This window comes from Glandiceps talaboti, chromosome 15, assembly GCF_964340395.1.
Source record: "Glandiceps talaboti chromosome 15, keGlaTala1.1, whole genome shotgun sequence".
Classification (NCBI taxonomy): domain Eukaryota; kingdom Metazoa; phylum Hemichordata; class Enteropneusta; family Spengelidae; genus Glandiceps; species Glandiceps talaboti.
Window position 1 is genome coordinate 4,304,263 of NC_135563.1, and position 18,718 is coordinate 4,322,980.

Consider the following 18,718-nt stretch of genomic DNA (forward strand, 5'->3'; position numbering starts at 1 on the left):
TAATTATGTATGGACGCTGAAGTTGATTTCCGCTATTAGTTTAATGTATGTATACCATACTGTACATCTCAGAAGTGGGGGGAGGGGGGGGGGGGGGGGGTTACTGTATAATTACACATTAAAATATGTGTAGCGGAGGGAGAGCTACGAAAATTCTTGGGTTCATGGGGGGGGTGATTTGTTTTGAGAGCGAAGGGGGCAGGGGGGCATTCTTGAAATAAACGATTACATAAGATATTTCCAATGATACTCTTAATCAACAACTGTAAAGGTTGTCTGTCTGTCTGTCTGTCTGTCTGTCTGTCCGTCCGTCCGTCCGTCCGTCTGTCTGTCTGTCTGTCTGTCTGTCTGACTGACTGACTGGCTGTCTGGCTGGCTGGCCAAATGCTAATGGTAACTTTGACCAAAACATTCTCTTCGCCCCCCCCCCACCGGAAATTCTGCCCCAGCCTAAGGGGGATATTAAACCACGATCTTGAAGTACATGGATTCTGTTCTGTTTTTGTGTAGTTAAGGGGCCAGGGATGATAAACCGCGATTATCTAAGCAGATGGGATATGTTCTCTTTTGTGTTACAGTAGTTAAGGAAGATGGTAAATTATGATTATCAAAATAGATGGGATCTATTCTGTTTTTGTCAACGTGGTTAAAGAGGGTGATAAACTACGATTAGCCAAGTAGAGACGATCTGTTCTGTTTTAGTTGTAATTAAGGAGATGAAGTCAGAATGAAAATAAAGAATCCAAACAATGTCATTACAATGTCGTTACAATTGGTACATCTAAAATAGAATGGAAGAATGGATTCCCCAACTCTCTGTGAGATCTGTGGACAAATTTTCACAACATTGTTACAGAATGCTGAATTAACACATTTTACATACACTTGTTTGTTTGTTCCATTGAAACATGCACAATATCAAATATTGAGAAGTAAACGTAAAGGTAGACGAAAAACAAACAAACAAACAAACAAACAAACAAACAAACAAACAAACAAACAAATTAACTGGATAACTTAAGCTAACAAGTAAACACAGACAGACAAACAGACAGACAGACAGACACAGCCAGCCAGCCAGCCAGCCAGCCAGCCAGACAGACAGTCAGACAGACATACAGACAGACAGACAGACAGACAGACGGACGGACGGACGGACGGACGGACGGACGGACGGACGGACGGACGGACGGACGGACGGACAGACAGACAGACAGACAGACAGACAGACAGACAGACAGACAGACAGACAGACAGACAGACAGACAGACAGACAGACAGACAGACAGACAGACAACCTTTAAAGTTGTTGATTAAGAGTACCATTGGAAATATCTTATGTAATCGTTTATTTCAAGAATGCACATACTGCGTTGAATAAGATTAAGAACGTTGGAACATTCCAAATATGGATAATATACTTCATCCTGTCACTGAAATGGAATTACATGTCGTATGCCAATATGACATTTATACTGATCTTAATAATTAAACAGTGAGTTCTTGTTACTTCATTTGGGAACCCACGTAACACATCCTTGTACTAAACAGTGAATTGTGTTCCCAAGCTGATTTGTAACATCAGGCATATTTTTAAAAAATGGTGTGTTTCCGGTAACCGACCCTGGTTTAAGCCACCGACCCTAAACTTTTTTTTACATTCAAAATAGTGAGAATTTTCTTCTATATCTGTGTAAAATTTATTGCCAAATTATTTTGGTTATTTAAAAAAAACATTCCAGGGAAACTGGACGTTTTCAAACTGTAAGTTGAATTCATACAGTACAGCCGATCGGCATATTGTGTTTGTCGGCTTCACACAATTGTCTTCAATTATTTTCTTTCTTTTACACCTCATCAAACTGTCACACAAGTATTGTGACCAGCTAGTATCTTGTCTTTGGGTCGGAGCAATTTCTCCCAAAAAATATATAATAAAAAAAATTAAAAAATTCCGACCTACTATACTTAACCTATTTTCTAATGACTTCGGAAACAAACATGTTTTGTTAAATTTTTTGCCAAGTAATGAAAGATGGGCATGACACAATTATACATACAATATATATATATATGCAAAGTCATGATTTAGAGTCCATGATATACTCTCTGTGGCTATTTATAGTTAAGAAATGATTGAGTGGCGTGTTTATTTCATGCATAAAATATCGATAGTTTCTAACGCGAGTGAAACCCTTTCAATCGTAACATTTCAAGCCTCTTTTCATACTTCTTTACAACAGGAAATTACCACTGCAATTTTCCCATTAAGAAAAGTTCGTACGTCAATGGGCGTTCGTAAAGGAAAACATTTGAAACATTTATACATTCTTTCATAATTGTATTTGAAAACGTTGCTGACCAACAAGTAATTTTTAGTTTTATTGCTCGTTCATTCACCAGCCCTTACTCTAAACCAACCCAATATTACAATTTAACGTATTAACGGAGAAACAGATCGTCGTTTGGCTCGCCACAAAGCTTACTAACGTTACTACCTTTATCTTCAGGCTCAATAAAACATCTTACCTTGTTTATTTGCACTCAATGCCCAACTATCTTCGTAGATTGTTATAAATGATTTCTTCTGAATAGGATAATTGTTTAAAATGTTGGAATATTAATCAAAGCATATAATATTACACTGTATTGGTTTGGCAATGAAAGATATCGGAAGCTCAAAATTTAACTAAGATGTTTGTAGGATTTTTATCGTGCCAGACATTGAAATATATATAGAAGATTTCTGTCGAGATAGCTGACGCTCTGTTCCAGTTGCAAGTTTGCCTTATTGTGATGTCTGAACATTCCTGGCAACCAAACCAATCCAGGAATATTTTGAGTGGAAAAAGAATTGAAACGGAAAGTGGCACATGCTGAGTTTATAAACTTTTACTCTTGATAAGTGAACAAACTTACACAAAATCCCAATTAAACTATTCTTAGTATAATGTCGTTGCATGACATTTAATACAACTGTTAGAACTGTTAATTGCATAGTAAGAATTTTCTCGACATTTTTATAGTATAAAAATAATGACGTCATCGGATCGTTTATAAGTTATCTCTTACAATAGATGGTTCTTACTTAACTATGTTTCAGTATGCAGAAGATCGTAGAATACTGAGAAATTACGTCCCAAAATGTAATAATCTAAGTTTGTGCCCTGTTGATGACGGCAGCATTTTGTCGAGTAAGCTTTTTTTTCACTCTCGCGAAAGAAGTAGTTTGCGTAGCCGTCAAGATCGCGAAAGAAGTAGTTTGCGTTGTCGTCAAGAGACCGAATGGTTTATGACTATGGACAAACAACACAGCGTAGAAACCGCAAATACATTAATATTGCAATCGTTGACGCTTGAATTAATACAAGATAATGCCATCTTGATAATGTCAAACGGTGAAGGCCATTAAATGAGACATGGGATAGAAAAAGGTAGAGTACGATTGATTTCACGTAGCATTAACGCCTTTTTACCACAACACACGTCTACATCAGTATTAGTATAATTAACGCTTCTTTCCATCACGTTCAGGCCATCTCATACATTTAACATTAGCGACGGATAAAAATCTAATCGACAGATTATCCAGGGGTTTCCACTGGTACGTCAACAATTTAGTAACGAAATGACGTACGATTCAAATCTTCATCTAAAGCAAATTGACGTAGTCGCGGAAGTTTACACAAATCAGTGTAAGAGAGTGAAAACATGGTCTCTGACGAAAATGCAGTGTAATAGGTAGTCTGAGATGCTGTCTGTCTGTCTGTCTGTCCGTCCGCCCGTCCGTCCGTCCGTCCGTCCGTCCGTCTGTGTATGTATGTATGTATGTATGTATGTATGTATGTATGTATGTATGTATGTATGTATGTATGTATGTATGTATGTATGTATGTATGTATGTATGTATGTATGTATGTATGTATGTATGTATGTATGTATGTATGTTACAGTCGGATGTTACACACAAACACAGTTTGTTTGTTTGTGGCTGTCTGGCTGTCTGTCTGTCTATCTGTCTGTCTGTCTTTCTGTCTGTCTGTCTGTCTATCTATCTATCTGTCTGTCTGTCTGTCTGTCTGTCTGTCTGTCTGTCTGTCTGTCTGTCTGCCTGTCTGCCTGCCAGTCTCTGTCTGCCTGCCTGCCTGCCTGTCTGTCTCTATCCCCCCCCCCCAAGTGATTTGGGATAGACATAGCTAGAGGCAACACAGTCAAGAATAACACATCGGAAACATTACATGTTACAAGAGTCTCATCGATTTAATGGTAACTTTTTGGTACCTAAGGAGTATTGCTATTCTATATGGCCCTTACTATCTGTCTACTTGTTGAAGCATTTTATCGTCGAGTTCATCAAACCCATACGCATCTCAAATATAATTCTATTGTAAACTTAAAATTACTTTTATGCCATTTAATACAGAAAGTGAAGAGCGAGGAGACATTCTGTAACTATTTGTTGCTATGTATATATATGTTTACAATTCACAGCAACATCAACTTGTATCGCGAAAGGGATAAGGGCCTCCATTAAGCTTGAATCATGTGCAATCTTCACCATTTACATAGCAGAAGCACAAGAGTGGCTTTTATTCCATTTGTGACAAGGAAATGGTTTTCGTATTCAAAAGAACATGACTGATACCATGTTGAGATAATTAAACACGTGACTTATTTGAACAATCATAGAATATATTAGGCAGTTTGTAAAACTATCAGCTTGGTACTCAAGAATATATATATACTGCACGTCATAATTGATACAATGTATGATACAACGGCGTACTTTGGGTGCACTAGTTTAATAGTGGGATATTTCTCCGATCGCCCCCCCCATACTTTTGCCTCCTTCAATTCATATTTAGTATCTAGCACTAGTCACATAAACCTTACATACTATTTCTTGTTCTTACTTTGATTTAATACTGTAAGAGTGTTGTTGAATGACAAGTGATATACATCATTTGTCATCATCCCGTCAATTATTAATGGTACTGAGGCTAAACATGATAATCGTGCATACTCGATATTGCATGTTCTTTCCACGGTTTGTAATGGATATGTCGTATTTGAAGGAACTATGTTTCTCTTTCTAAAACTTCAATGTTCTGATACGAACGAACGACCACCTCGAGAATGCGCGCTAAACTTGAACGGTTGCGGAAGAAATTTTGTGTAAATACGTACATTTTTCTTTCGGTTGAGCGCAGGTGTACGAAGAAAAAGCGAACACGGTATGCATGTTCAGAACTTAGCCGGTTCGTTTGTATATTGTTGGAAAACCTATGATTTAGTAAAATGACACTCACCCACCTGTTAATAATCTGTCAATCAAATATCCAGGCACTAACTTTTGGCAGACGACAATGTTCACTGATTTACATGTGACATCACACGAAATGTCAATCAAGCCTCGTTTTCGAGACCAGATCGCTCTGTACCTGGCGCCGGCCAAGTACAAAGCTAGGTATGGTTGTCACACTGGCACTTGTCTATAAAAACCATGTATTGATTCCATGTTTTTGAAATTTGTCACATTTAATAAGTTAATCTCTACTGAAAAAGCAACGTCCAAATAAAATTCATGATTGAAAATTGTGATTATCGTTAAAGATGGCGGAATACCAGAAGCTAGACAACTGAAAAGTGTAAGTTTTGCAGGGGTCGGTTGTAGGCTACTGAGGTGACGAGCAAGATCAAGTGGTCACACTTGAACTACTTGGTCAATTTAGACCATTCATGCCAAGCTATTGTCTGCCAAATAAGTTTGTGACATTGAGGGCGCTGGATTTGCCGCAACTCATAACTATTCAACAATTGTTTGCTTGTTTACACATACGGGACCTAATTACATCCCATTGCGTGATTAGTTGTGCAAATCGGCGTTTATCACAGCTTTGTCGGCACCTTTCATAAATTTAAATGGTACTAATTATTCTCTTTAGCAAGAAAAGACGTCTGTGTTGCTGGAGTCTCATTGTAATATTTCCTGATTTCTAGACCAGTCAATAATGAGAGCCTTGTAGTGAACAAGTGACTGTAAATATTGAAATATTCCTACATTTGGCACACTTCATCTTTTAAACTACCAACTCTGGTATAAAGTGTAGGACCACAAATGGTTACACAACTACATGATAATGCTTCATTCTGCAAGTGAAGACAAAATGACTTTTGGTGCCCCCTCATCTTCTAAGAAATTCAACTGATGCCTAAACTTAAACAAAGATAACAAAATCATGGCTTACAAAAGTCTAAAACATACTTCACAACTTTTTTCAGAACTTTTTACCCATCCACTCTTTTTAATCTTTTCTGAACTGTTGTATTTTAATCAGTTTTTTGAAAAAGAAAGGGTTTTAGAAAATGGGAGGAGGGGAAGGGAGGGAGAGATTTTTAGTGGGTGGATTAAGACAAGAAAGAATACACAATTAAGACACAAAACAAACTTACACACTGAATACACATGCCCTCATTAAATGCATCATGGCTTTGTGTCTCCAAGATTTCTATTGTAATGGTAAACAATGAAATAATTGGGCGAAAACAAAGACTTAATGACTGTTGTCCCAACAAAGGTTCCTACAGTGAATGTGAAAGATAGCAATGCCATGCAAACAAGGGTGTGTCATTAGAAATAGACAGTTGACTTTTATTTCTTTTCTACAGTTTTTCTTACATACAGTGTGGAACATGATTTCAGATAAGGTTTTGTAAAGATAATGACATACATACATACTGCTACAGAAGTGTGATTTCCATAATCAACTTACAAAAAATTGTTTCTCATTTCTTCATAAGTACACTATATTAGGTCAAAAACATATGAAGTACTGGTGAGTTATAAATCCTATGTTTGAGATAGGAAAGACTTCTAACAAAACTTAGGTGGGTGTGAGATAGGAGGCTTCTAACAAAAGTCAGATGGGTACAGCAGATGTTCAACTACATTGACTATATGTAAGTAGAACTAGATAGGGGAGGCCAAAACGAAACCCTCTGATGGTTCCTTCACTGGACTTTTGAAAGTATATAGAACTATACTCTATCATTGTAACCATTAACAACACTGTTAAGAGACATCATATTGTGAGGGCATCGTCATGGACACCTTATGGTATAACAGACAATATACAGCTTGGAGATGGTGATTTGAGAATTAAAATTATTGCAATCTTAATCACACTATAAAGAGTTCATGACTTTTATTCAAAACTCATCTGAATTAGTAGTACTACAACACTACTATAGAACTTGAGATGGCTGCCATTTTGTTCAGAATGTCCATATTGAACTTTGAAGTACTACTTCCCTCTCTCTATCTATCACATCCATATTCTAACACCTTTCTGCAATAAAGCAACGTAATGTTTTGTTCTTACTCGGTTTCTATTTTTAAAAGTGTTACCATAGCAACAAGACTACACTTGAGTAGACAAAAAAATGTCTTGTTATGCAATGTACAATGCAATGCATACTCTAGGTACAAAATGTTTTGTATTATTTCAAATCTTATTTCTAAACCAATCAAATTACATGATTCTTGATGACTTGCGTACTACACTTCACTTTCCCTACATAACTGGAAATCAACAATGCTGATTGGCTGAATAATAAATGCATCTATGAACTATAGTTTTGTGTCCAATCACGGTAAGATTTACAAATGCTGTGTATTTGTTAAGAAATCAGTAAAACAGACACAGAGTAATAACATTACCTTGAAACAACTAAATCTTGTGATATATAACTACACAAAACTAAAAAAAAATGGCTTAAGTATGTGAAAAAGTGTATATACCCTGATAATAACAATACATTACATTCTAAGCTGTCACTTGTTATTTCGGTACAACCCAAAGACCCCCCATCACTTCTATTATTTGCAACACTTGATTATTCATGACCACATGACATCCCAGTATTTAAATTTGCCAAAAATATGTTTCTCCACCACACCCACTCTATAAGGTTGAATAAAAGACCTCCTATTGTTTCCATTTTAATATGTTTTCATGTGTTTACACAATAATCTGGCAAACGTTTTTCACTATTTACATGGAAACACACAAAGATGGCACAAATTGAAAACGATGATGTTGTACGTGCACACACATAACACAGTGGTAAAAGTGAGTGCATAAGTACGTCATCGGTCAGGTTATTCCCAAGTCAAATTAGTGTGTTTTTAAAATTGTTGCATCATTTACACAACTCCTTTTTCTGAATCTTTTTGTTTTCTCCCATCAAGATATATGGACTCAGATTTCAAATGAAAATGGACTGTTTTGGTAGTTTTTTCAAATCATTGCATTTTTGTTGTCTCTGTGTAAACATTAGGTGTAGATGCAACAAAATAGTTGTTTTTTATTTGAAAATAGTAATATGTTAGGGGGTGGGGGGTGGTGGTCTAAGCCACAACTGAGTGTGAAGATCGATTGCACCATTTGCCAGTCTTGCCAAAATGGAAGAACAATATCCTACAAAGATTGATGCATAACATACTAGTAACTGCAAAATGTGGATGTCAGGTTTGTTGACTGTCACTGCTGCAGGTGTTGTTTTCACCTGCCCTGTACAAACATAGAGGGAACTACCTAAACATCAAGTCACTAACTGGTCTTGAGAAGTGTTCACATCAAGTGTAAAATAAGAGTTATGGGTTGTGTTGTACGGTGGACTGTAACTTCTTTATAACAATTTCTCTAGAACACATGAAAAGGGCTTCTGTCTAGTCAAGTATCAACTTTAGTATAAGCATGCACTTTAGTAGATACAGAAGTTTCAGAATACGTGTGGTGCTTCCAAAAGAAAACTGGTCCATGAAACTGTTTGTTATAGAGAAGTTAGAGTGCTCCATCTCTAGTTGTCACAGTTAGTGGAATGATAAGAAGTACTTCATAATTTATGACAGTACATGGGCAGTACAAAATACATCACTAGTCTCTCTCTCTTTCTCTCTCCCCCACACCAGTTTTTATAGTTATTGGTGTTTCAGGGTATGAGCACTCTGTCTTTTTCTCTATATAAACTCTTGTAAGGTACTATGATTTGATGTTTGTCTTCTGGTGCCAGGTCCAAAGCTCTTTAATCTTCTGCAAAAAGAAAATATAACAAAAAAAAACAACACTGTAAGTTCTTGAAATGGAAGAGAAAATGCATAGTATTTTTTTCTTTTCTCTTTGACCTTTCGTCCATCTGTCAGGTATTGTGCATACATCTTTTAACAATTGTTAACTACTTATTTTGTTGGTTCTTATTTGATGTGTTAAATCAATGCCTCTAAGAGACGATCGCACAATGGCACACAGCTCAACAAATGAACCTTGTTCGTTTATGCCAAAACCTCCTCCCCCTTGTCCTATACGAATGTTCACAAGTGTGCCATCGACACATTTATAGATGGTGTATAAACCATGCATGGTGAAAATTGTAATGGTCTGACCACTATGATCAATACGATGTAAAAACATTGTAAACACATTCAAATACTAACCAGAAAAACACAGCACAGTATTAGCAGTGAATTTTAATCAACATCTCAGTAGTAAATACAGAACCTTTTATCATTGAAGGTGGGAAAGTTTTTGAAATTTGGTTAACAGTGCAAAAATGAAGTTCAGCAATTGCATTGACCTAGACCCCCTCCCCCTAAACAAACAAATTTTGATTGATTGAGCTTGTATGACATTGTTTGATCATCCCCAAGAGGGCTAGGATTTAAAGTTATTTCAGTTACCTAGTTCTTACACACACACACACACACACACACACACACAGACAGACACACACACTAACACACACAGACAGACAGACAGACAGACAGACAGACAGACAGACAGACAGACACACACACACACACACACACACACACCTGCCATAAAATGCTGAGACTTATTTTATCAATGTAAAAAAAAACAGAAAAAAAATCTTTTAGTTTACTATTATGGAAAAAATACTTCAATAATTTGAAATTTAAGAGACACGTCTTTCAGCCTGATTTTGAGTAAATTGTATATCTGAAATCCAAGCAGTCAATTTTGATGAAACAATGAAAATAATATCACCTACAATTAGTAGCATTTCAGTAGCATTTGAAGGCAAGTCTGTAGTGCAGCTATCCTAACCTTTCCATGAACGTTTACTTTCCCTTTGTGTAAATTGTAAGGGTATCATTTTATCGTTTCCTTGTGTTTTCAGTTTGCAAAATGTCAACGTTCTGTGTAAATATATGTATACCAAATATAATCATTGCATTTACTCAAACGAAATGATGCCAGGAAATAAAGCAGACTGGCATGGAATGACGTCATTTGAAGACTGCCACTCTATGACGTTATTCCAGTGAAGTGTGTATTGTGTATCTGGTCAATTTGCCCACTGCTACTGCCTAGATACCATAATGCCACACAACACTCTACTTTCACGATAGGTCAGCAAATTCACAAACCCAGGTAACGTCAATTAAATTACTGACACACAATTAGAAGGCCAGTATTTTTACATGAATTAGACAGGCTACCAATTACACCACATTTGTGTCGGCACTCATTTTCTCTCTCAAAAAGACCCATTTTGTCCAAAGTCCAATTTACTGCAATTATGTACTCTTTAATTGAAAGTTCCAGCTGCATCACATTTGCTGTGGTTGTTTTTTTTCAATTCTCTTTGCATGCCCACTGCACTCCTAATTGCTCCAAATTCGAAGTGCAAATGCTCAACTTCCTGGGAGCTATTGACCAAAGTGGGAGGCGAGGGGGTGGATCACTAAAGTGATATATTCTTAGCTTTAATAGGATAGCAAGAAAGAGCCAACAAACAGCCCTAAGGGGTTGCAAATTGACACAATAGAAAGCAGCAAAGTAACTTTGAAGTCAGTTTGCTACCAAGGTAAACAATGAACAAAACAGGAGAGTACATCAAACACCCACAAGCCATTAGGGCAGTGGAGGCAAAAAAACTATGAAGGCATGGATATCTTGTGATAACATTTTACAGGTATGAAAGAAGAAGAAACACAGGTCTTGACTCATTATCACCTTTTGGGTGCTTTGTTGCTTAATTACCCCTAATACCTCATAATTATAACTTTTCCTCTTTTACTTTTCACATTGTACTCAATTGTTAGATAATTTCCCTATTCTTTGCCTTTTGTTTCCCTATTTGCTGTCTTTCATGCCGTGTCTCTTCCTCTGGTAATGATACAAGCTAAGATGATTCCAATCACAAAAGGCCGGATTAACTTTCACACAGCCCTGGCTTTGATCGTAACCTGTGATAAGATTTGCAAAAGGCTCTGATTACAAATGATAAGATAGTGAGAAAGATAACACAAGACCTACCTGTTTGTCGTCAACCTTGTATTTGTTTCGCACCCAGTTTTCAAATCGGCCTTCTTTCTTAGGCAGTGCAGGGGACTACAAATAATCAAACAGAACAAACTGTGAAAGTGTTGGATAGGGTACAACTATTTGGTTGTCCTATTTGTTTTGAGTGAAGAGTAAACATTTACATTCTAAAAAACTTTTACACCACAACTTTGAGTCAACGCTGATCAAGTATTTCTCAATTCTGTAGAAATATAATCTTTAAGACAGATGAAATTATGATATTTTTCATACATATCCAATAAATTATAGCAAAGTGTAAACTCTGTCTACAGATTGCAGCCCAAGAAGAAAACATTTCATTTCTCATCATGTCTCTAGCATCCTAGAAACAATTCCAGATTTTTAAATAAAACTGCCGACCATTTTGCAAGTGGGGACTTACTTAAATTTAGTGCTTAATTCTGCTTGAATAGTAGTATTATATGCTTTAGGAGTCTTCTCCATTACTAGCTTACAAGTGCTCCTCAGTTTGAGCAAGCCCACAAAGTTTGTATGTGATCACACTGAAGTAGATACATCTGAGACTGAGCCAATGTATGTGAACCCAGTTGAAAGGGAAGCATTCACAATGTTGTGTTTGTTCACAAGGAGTTGTTGTTAGGAGGTAAACTAGTAAAACAAACAGTCCAACCTCCCTGCCACTCGTTGTTTTGGCCGTGTTTATTGTATGACCACTCAGTGACAAGGAGGTATAGCTTGGGTGCTTGTACTTGCAAAATCATCTCTTGACCTACTTGATGTTCAAGTATTGGTTTGTAGGATGAAGAGGTCAAAGGTTACTGCTGTCTGTAGTCTCAGAGTGAATCTCAAGAAGTGGCCATATTGGGTTACAAGCTTACTTCAAACTGATTTCACAGAATCTACCTGGCATGGCCTGGTACCAATACATACTACAACTTAGTACAAGACATATAGTTATCTCCTCTGTGTAAATCAGACTGAAAGATTCAAAGCTACCATCTGATCAACATTTGGTAATTTGTGTCTTTAGTTCTACAGACTGTCTTTAAAGGCCAAGTATTCCATCCTAGGTTCTCGTATTAGTGTTATTAGTGCAGGGGCACTATAAAGATTACATAGGATCACTCTCTTGTTCTGGACAGACTTTTTTCTTTAATTCAGCCACAAAAACTGGGTTTTTTATTCATGCCCATCAGTAATCTTAAGTTGAACTGGGCCCTGTCTTTTGAAGGACAGTATGGAATGAAAGCCACGCTCTGTATTGGTAACTTGGTGTCTATGCAGCAGCCTTTAACAAGTGACTTGATGGACTACATGTATATGCTCATTTCACTGTGGAGGATGGATAACAGAACTAAGAGCACACTGTGTGGGGGGGGTATGGATAACGAGTTAAGAGCACACTTTTATGTACAAGAAAAAGTGAGGATTGTGTTTACGTGAGAAATAGACAAGCGACCTATCGGTCAGAATAGCTCCGCTGTTTTTTTTTTAATTTAATTTTTTATTTTGGTGACATGTAGAAGTGGTTCAGGTCTTCAGCTCTTCACTATGCAGTTTTGTTTTAGCGATGCAATAAAGTGGTTAGTGGTTTCATATGATGTCTCACTATAAAACACATTTTACACAGAAGTTGGTAATGTATTGTACTTTTATACCATAGTCACCATTTTATAACAAAAATCTACTGTTATGAAAAATTGCACAAAATCTCAGAAAAAAATGACTGGGAAATGCACACAAGAAAAAGAAAAAAAGAGGATTTTGAGGTTGGCTATAAATAATTCCAGTGTCTTACAGCTGTAACCCTGGAAAATTTTAATGATGAATGAAATAAACTAGGGATCTAAAATAATTTTGAGGCAATTTGAATTTCAATTTTCTAACAAATTTACAAAGTCAACAACATTCAACTTGTACTAGTTGTGGTAGATATATATAGGGAAGAAATGTATTAATCGCCATCTTAGTTTCCGTACGGCGACAATCTCAAGTACCCGGAAGAGAGTCATTCTCAGCCATACGTTACAGTGGTAACACTCGTTCATGTTCGGTTACCTTTCACAAAGAAAACACAACGAAATGGTTGAAATGATCTTTTTTTTTTATTTCTTTTCATCACAACAACAAAATCTGCGTGATCAAAAGTGTTGTAAACTAAACCAGAAAGAATTATCGGACTGGCTAAACTTCCCGATGAACTGGAGTAAGGTCCTACTACTTCCAAGTAAGCCTCGATAGTACTATAGTGCGTGAGAAAATCGTCTCAAACTAGCGATACAACTTTCAAAATATAACTTGACATGTCTTCATTTGTTAGAGTTATACAATTCAAGACGCGTTTTCACTCGAAAACAACAATTCTGTGAATAATGACACTCTGAACGCAGCGATTTCTCGGACGATGTTACCACTGTAACGTATGGCTGACAACGACTTGCTTCCGGGTTAGTCCCTCGTGCATACGGGTGGATTGTCGGCGATTAATACATACATCGTCTGATATTTTAATTCACAGTGTTTCTTGTGACCGGCGCCTGTCAGCAGACTCTGCCATTTTTTTCATCATTCCATTGTATTTAAACCTTGTACTTGACATTTCGCAATATTTATAATTCTCAACAAAATACCTCAACATGCCTCACTTCGCTCGTACTCAAAGCAGCCCCGCGCGTAGTCCTGCTTGCATACGGAGGAATTCGGGACTCGATTCTGACAATTGTCCCTCCCCCTCCGGTGTTTAGAGTCAAGTCAGTAATACAGACTCGTGCACCAGATGACTACCCCGCGCGGTATGATCACTGACACTGATGACATGATGAGAGAGAACCTTTTCGGATTTACATGTAAAACGGGGAAAGATACGCAAAACATAATGCAAAGTCTGAAGCCAAATTAAAGTTGTAATTATTTTAATTATTTTTACTTGCCAAATATTTGCATTTTGGAAAGGCAAGACACGTTCATGTCGTTTAACTTTACATGTGAACTGTCGGCCATAACTTCAACCGCATGCCTGGCATGCCCTTCCTTACGCAAGTTGTCTGAATTCTGGTTCACTGTCATTCCAAATTGCACGACAATATAGAATTAACCACAAGTTACATGTTATCTGAAAACATCACACTTTTATAGTGGGTCTGAAGTGTGATTTTAGTGAGTACCAAGAACGTCCTGTGTTGATACTCAAGATACTTGCTGTGGAAAATCGCTCGGTCGAATGAGGTCACCTTCAGCTTCTGGTCGAATCAGGATAGAGTATGCAAATGAGGATGTTGCGGACTGGCTGATTATGTATTTGAAGTTTACAACCCTGTTTCGAACAAACGCTTGTCATTTGGGCGCCCAATGCGTAGAATTATGACTATAGCACATATTACATTGCTTGTTTGACGTCAATAGTGTCTTTTGAAAAGTGGCAGTTTACTTAAAGTCTCGTCGACTGATTTCCAATATGGCGTCGGTCATTATGCTCATTAACATATTCATTTTTTTTTCAAATTACAAAAAAAAAATCATAAAAAATAAAAATGAGGATGTGCTGACTTGAAATTAACAAATCTGAGTAAGCTACCCCCTGCGCATCAACACGCCAGATATCAAAGCAATCTAATAAGAGGTTTTCAAGGAGTTGATGAAAATGACATTTTATGAAAAAAAATCATAAAAAATTGAAAATGGCACAGATCAACTTGGCATGAACAAATCTGAATAGCCTCCCCCCAGGGAACATGCACACCAAATATCGAAGAATTCCGACTGTCACTTTCGGAATAGATAGTAAAAATATAAAAGTTTGACGGACACCTATGATTCACTCTACTCTCTATACCTCAATACCCACCTATACCTAAAGCTACGCTTTCAGCTTTCGCTGACAGCGGAGCTAAAAAATGTTGGACTACAAAAAATACAATGCAGGATATGTATTATGGACAACAAAAGTTTAAAATCATTTGCATATACTTCATTATGACTAAAAGATTCACCCCAAAACTTGTACAAAAATTAAGTTTCCTTAAAGTTGTGATTATCAACCAGACTGTAACATCATTATTGAAAGTCACAGCAAATTAATATCAATATATGATGCACATGGTCTACAAGCACCTCTACCTTCAAATATCTATCATTATTATTAACTCAACAGAAAACTAATCAATCATATAAATAGCTTGCTAAGTTAATATCAGATGTCACAATGCCTTTATATAGGACTACTGAGTTATGATATAACAAATGAATTTCACTATTTTCAGACTTATCTAAAATTATGGTACAATGTTTACTAACCAATCCAACTTTTACTAGATTTTCCGTTTCTGTTACAAGATCTGCAAATCCTTATCAATGAGACACTGGGAATTAATGTTGTATTTTAAAGTGTAGTCAGCAAATAATAGGTACTTGAATTCCTAGTATTATCCATTATAACACATCACTTTCTTGCAGTTGTCAGTGATTGGCTTAGATCGTATCACATGGTGTAGTCTAGTGACCCATAGTGACATCAACTTTCATTGATCATGCACTAGTCGCATTCTATTTTCCCTAGGGCACTAGTCACATAGCAGGAGTCCTACTGCTAATTTGCTTTGACTATAAAAAGAATATGTGCTTGAGAATATGATGTGATATAAAACACTTATTGTCTGGCCTTATTTGGGCATTAGTAGATGTCATATTTCCACTCATGCAGTTATGTAACAACTATTTCCTTTGGCTTTCAGCCTAGGGAAACAGTTGCTGCATAAAAGCCCTCTGGGTAATAGATGTCTACTAGTGCACTCATAGAGAGGCAATAAGTGTATGTTATTACCCCTAGTATACTTCAACACCTCCCCTTGGAACCTACCATCCTGACTTTCAGCCTAGGGAAATAGTTGCTGCATAACAGTTCTCTTAGTAATAGATGTCTACTAGTGCGCTCATAGCCGGGTAGTTAGTGTATATTAATTGGTTCCCTTTGAAAAACTATACTCTCTGTACAAAAATTTTTGTGTAAAAGTCACCAGATTTGCGAAAGTCTATTTATTTAATAACTGGTTTTAAACCTGTTAAAAATTGTTTAAACCAATTTACAAGAGTATTGTGGAGAGCTTTTTACTAGAACTCTAGCTTGTTCAAATTCTGCAAACCGTATAATTTGGTAGGCTTTCAATTGACCATCTGTACTTTGTAGGCTTTCAATCACTTGACCAACTAAACTGGAATTGAGGTAACTTGAAGTCATCTCCATGTAAAGACATTGTGGATCATTCCATGTCTTATATGACAATAGAGAACCCTTGCCAAGTAACAATGGTAGGCACAATGCAACAGATGTTTTACACACTCCATTTCTCCTAGTTGTCTTTTCTTTCTACTACTTTCTATCAGTTACATGAACTGACTTGAAAATAACAACAATGAAGCCAGTTTTTCTGTTTGATTAAACCAGATTGAGAAAATGAACGGTCCATCAAGTCAGAAAACAAGCTAATAATAATGATTTCAGTGTCGATATGTGGTGGTACTCTGTGACAGGACACAAACGTCATTCCAAGTGTTTACCATATGCACTTGTCTAATGTTGACTTTTCTCTTACATGTATGCCGCCATTGTTCAAGTCTTTCACTTCCTGTATCGCAAACATACAACATTTGGAAATATTTTACTTCTTTTGTATATCTTGTGTAACTCATTTATTACTGGACTGCTTCCAATGTGGGATTAAAACCTGTCTGTGTTGAAATGTTTGCAACAAATAAAGTCTGCCTGTCTGGCACATCTATCATGAAATATTAGCCGAAGTCACACGACCTCATTTGTAATTATGGCGTCTGGTGAAGAGATGGCTGAAACACTAACTGGTATCATGGCTATTTCAGTTGACATAATAATTTCACTTGTAAGAAAAAATTGACAAAATATTACAACTTTAATATTCTAATGAAGACACAGACACAGAGAAGAGATTGGTTAAAATTTTGACACAAAATTCTTACAAAAAAAGGGAAAGTGACAAAAATTAGCATTGGCGGGAAATGGTGTTGTACGATAATTTCTGGTAACATGTAGACTGCACTAACCTGGCGACAACAATGGGGGGTGTACCCTAAATGAGAGGTCAAAGGTTAATAATACTGTTAAATGATGTAATCTTTGTGAAAGTGACACGACTGTTTGTTGTCAAGTGGCTCTAGCAGACAGCTATTCACTTGTACAAGGATAAGGTTCAATTGTGTTGTCAAGGACAACGTCAGAGTCTGGGGAGGCCTTTTTCTGTAGAAAGCACACAAAAATCAATCTTTGCCTTTCAGCGCAGTTAAGAGAGAGCTGTTTTTGTGTTGGAGGTGTCAGGAGAAAGAGAAGATCGGCACTTATCGCATCTCATTGAGCCCAAGTGCAGAATGGAACAAAAGACGTACACACCGTGCACCGTGGAGAAAAACAGTTTTCTCAATCTGTATACACACCTTCAGGGTGGTTACAATGACTGGAGATAGACAGAAGCATAATACCAGGCAGGCAAATACATCTTGAGGGCCTAACCAATACCAACAAGTCAGACAGTAAAACAGCATGTACAAAACATGTTTGGAAATGCCCAAGATTTAAGTAAATTGACTGTACAATGGGGAAGAACATTGCAAATCTTACAAACACTGCATTAACATTCTTATACCTGTGTCATTTAACTTTGTGAACATACTGCTCTCTCAAGTACAACCCACACTGAAATCTTTGTTTTAAATTGTGACTGTTTGTGTACTGGATCTTTTGTTCTGGTGTACATTTGGTGCTGTCATACTATGTGTACACATACTTTTCAAGAACACTTTCCAATTTGTTTTAATCACAAAACACACTTGTCAATATTTAGGTTTTTCTGATTTTTTTTACAACTTGTGTGTGGCCACTTGAAATTCAAGAGGAACACAGCATCAACTGTCATGGCTTCTTTGTTGATGTGCTGTGGAATGTCACACACATCTATCAAAATACGTCATTTGGCCATATTTATCTAACAATTCATGACAAATCTTGCATGGGATATTTGTAAACTTGAAGTGCAAAATTCATTTTTCACAAAACCGTTCAATGTTAAAAAGTCATACTGTTGGGAAAGCATGACAAACAACAGGAAACTGTTCCTTTTCACAAGACTATAAAATCTAGATCATATAAACTTGAAAACATATCAACAAATTCATTTTTAAAAAATCGAGGAAAGAGGAATGAAACTAGGCGACATAGTCACGGTTGATTGCATAGTAGGGATTACTTGAACATCTTTCGATGAACATGATAAATTATGTCATCAGATTGTTCATAGGCTACATCTTAATACCAAGTTTGAGTTCAGTCAAATGCAAGTGATGGT

At 36.7% G+C, this 18,718-nt stretch overlaps 1 protein-coding gene across 1 annotated transcript in view; it reads right to left on the reverse strand.

Annotated features, from left to right (window-relative positions):
• Positions 1–6,646: 6,646 nt before the first annotated feature.
• The window catches only part of LOC144446850 (uncharacterized), a 30,225-nt gene continuing 18,153 nt past the window's right edge, over positions 6,647–18,718 (reverse strand). The window contains exons 11-12 of the mRNA XM_078136691.1: positions 11,343–11,417; positions 6,647–9,095 (exon numbers count right to left, since the gene is read on the reverse strand). Coding sequence (XP_077992817.1) covers positions 9,045–9,095; positions 11,343–11,417 — 126 coding nt within the window. The 3' untranslated portion in view covers positions 6,647–9,044. The remainder of the gene's footprint in view (positions 9,096–11,342; positions 11,418–18,718) is intronic.